General features: G+C 41.5%; 1 gene segment (V, D, J or C); it reads right to left on the bottom strand.

The window, feature by feature from the left end:
• Window positions 1-2,281: 2,281 nt before the first annotated feature.
• LOC129339900 (Ig heavy chain V region 3-like) lies at window positions 2,282-2,732 on the bottom strand. The segment is given in 2 exon segments: window positions 2,282-2,592; window positions 2,686-2,732. Coding segments are annotated over 2 exon segments (357 nt in total).
• Between the last annotated feature and the right edge of the window lie 241 nt (window positions 2,733-2,973).

Below are 2,973 nucleotides of genomic sequence, written 5' to 3'. Positions count from 1 at the left end.
AACAACCATCGCTATTATTATTGTTTGCACATGGAGCAAGAAGGGGCTGAGTCCCCAATATCTTTCTGAAGAGAATGACACTGAAGTATGAATGATAATTGACTATGTACCAGTGACTGAAGAAAGCTGCGGGATGAAAAAGATCTACAGGGCAATATATGCATGAGTGATGCCGAGTTTTTTGGGACAGCAGTTTTTGTGCTGCCTCTGAAAAGGTTTATCTCACCGTGTATCTTGCACAGTAATACATGCCATCATTTTCAGACTGCAAAGTTTTGATGGGAAATGTAGGCATCCTGGTCTTGCAGCTGTAATGGAGAGCCAAGCTGTAAAACCAGGAAGCCTACATTTCCCATCAAAACTTGAGGGAAGCTGACAAGTGTCCAACCTGTGTCAGGCATCACTTGTAGCTTTGCTCTAAAAGGTATTTTATATATTTTCATATGTATGAAAAAAAATTAGGCCAGGCACAGAGCTGTTATATTCCAGATATTCAAAAGATGGAAACCATTTCTCCATAAAATTAGTTGTTCTTGGGAAGTGTTCTACTTGGTAGATTTTATCATACTTTTCCTATATATAATGGCCCCCAATTTTTTTTTGCCGGTTGTCAATTGAGGGGATAGACTAATAGAAGAAGAATTTTTGCACCTTTCTTAATGTCACTGTTCTATCTTTAACACAGCTTGAAAGACAGAAGCAAGATGTGAAAGACTTGTCCCATTGATTATCTACAAGATGGAATAAAGAAAAACACTTGATAAAGCTCTGCAATAGATAATCAATGGATTAGGAGTCTTTTTTTAAAAAAAATGTGTTCTAGAAACTTTTTGTGATATGGATATTTTAAAATGAACCTGAATCAAGCTGCCTTTAAACATGTAGCATCAGAGTAACGTTTGGAGAAGTGAGGAAGGACAGATGGACATTGAAACATAGGATCAGTTTACAGGTTAGGTTCTTCATTCATGGAAGCCATTTCTCCACCAAGGACAGACTTCCCAGACACCTGCTTCCTGTAAATAAAACAGATCTCTACTATTTCTACTTTCTCTCCTCCTTGTTGTGGTTTTGAAGAGTAATGTATTTGCTCGATTGCCAGTACTGTGGAGCGTGAGCTCCACCATCAGGACATTATTTTGCAAACTGACACAGGAGATGTTTTCTTGAATTTAAAACCTGGTCAGAACAACATTCAGAGGAATGAAAATGGTGAAGGTAAATCTTACCCCATAAATCATAGGGTGAGGTTGTTACCCCTAGATCTCCCCTATGGAATAAGATAGAGGGTAAGGGATTGACAGTGTCCATTGTTCATCTGTGGTGAACTCATTTCCTGCCCACCTATGAGACAATCCCTTTCACCCAGCCACTTTACAGCTGTTTCTAAGTAGTGTTGCCATTGGGAGTCTGGGGGGGTTAGGACAAAAAGGGGGCATTAGCAGTGGTGTGACATCATTTCTGTGGAAAACCTAGAAGTGATGCCACACCTCTGGGAATCATCAGAAACTCTATGGTAGAAATATATAATTTCTGGCAATTCCTAGAGAGGTCTGAGATGACTTCCAGGCTTTTCCCAGAAATGATGACATGCTTTTACCAACAACATCTTGTTTTTCCATTATTGGCGGAGTGAGGAATCAAACCCAGTTCTCCAGAGTAGAGTCCTGCCACTCTTAACCACTATACCAAACACTGCAACCAAAACACTATACCAAACTGATATTTGAGTAATGTGGGTAGAAGCAAGGTGGGTGGAAGGTCTCTGCATCACACCCTACCAGCCTTACGTCAGCTAGGAAGAATGCCATGGTCACCTAAACAACAACAATAGAGCATCGCCCCATCCTTGCCTAGAGCTCTGTGAATGCCAGGGGAAGGCCACAGCTGTCTGCCACCATCCTATGAGTGACAGCTGTTACCTCTCACCACGTACCTCTTCATTTTATGCAAAAAGGAACCAGAGATTTATGTGGGTTCCTTTGCCTTTATCCCAGCATATCTGTCTGCAGAAATATGCTGTGGTATATGAAACAACCACAGATAACACTTTGTGGTTCCCAGATCCTCTTTGGGCAACTGATTTTTCTCAGCAGGATCTGAGAGACAAACAAGCGTTTCAGAGTGTAATTTTTCATGAGCAGCAGACCAAGACAGCTACCCATTTAAAACTGTTTTTTCTAGCTTTCCCAATGGTCCCTTCTTCAGCATGAAACCCCCAGAGATCCCCCCATTTATTGCCACACTGTAGGTTTTTGTTCAAGTTTTGATTCTCTTTGCCTCATTGTGTTTCTCTTGTGCAGTAATACACGGCTGTGTCTTCAGCTTTCAGGTTTGTCATATCTAAATAAATGAGCCTTTTGGAGCCATCCGTGGAAGTTGTGAATCGGCCTCTAACAGCATCTCCATAGACTTTGGTGCTCCCACTAATTGCTGAGAGCCACTCCAGCCCCTTTCCAGGAGGCTGACGGACCCAGTGCATCCAGTAGCTGTCTATGTTGAAGCCTGATGTTGTACATGTGAGTTGTAGGGAATTTCCAGGCCTTTTTACATCCCCTCCAGATTCCACCAGAGTAACATCGGAGAAGACACCTAGGAAGACAGAAAGAAGTTACAGACTAAAACCACACTAAGTAGCTTCCTATAAATAAAATTCATTGCATCCTAGTCCTAAAGAAGAAATACCTTCAAAAGCAGAGAGAGTAACCATTAAATGGATCCAAAGATGCATGTCTATTGGATGGTTTAGATAGAAAGATTCAGCAGAATACAGTATGTTGTACTTAGAGACAGGGCACTGTAGATCTCCTCTGCAAGATCAACTGAAATCGAGAGCAAGAGGAGGGGAGGATATAGAATGGACGGTCCCACACTTTGCATATTCCTCTCTATATAAGAAACCATCTTTCCATGACCAATATGCCCTAAAACTCAGGGCAGTGGAACAATAGACCGAGATTCCTGTTGAAAAAA

Source organism: Eublepharis macularius, chromosome 12 (genome assembly GCF_028583425.1).
Source record: "Eublepharis macularius isolate TG4126 chromosome 12, MPM_Emac_v1.0, whole genome shotgun sequence".
NCBI classification, from domain to species: domain Eukaryota; kingdom Metazoa; phylum Chordata; class Lepidosauria; order Squamata; family Eublepharidae; genus Eublepharis; species Eublepharis macularius.
The sequence above is the reverse complement of the archived record's forward strand: the minus strand, read 5'-3'. Positions and strand labels throughout refer to the sequence as shown.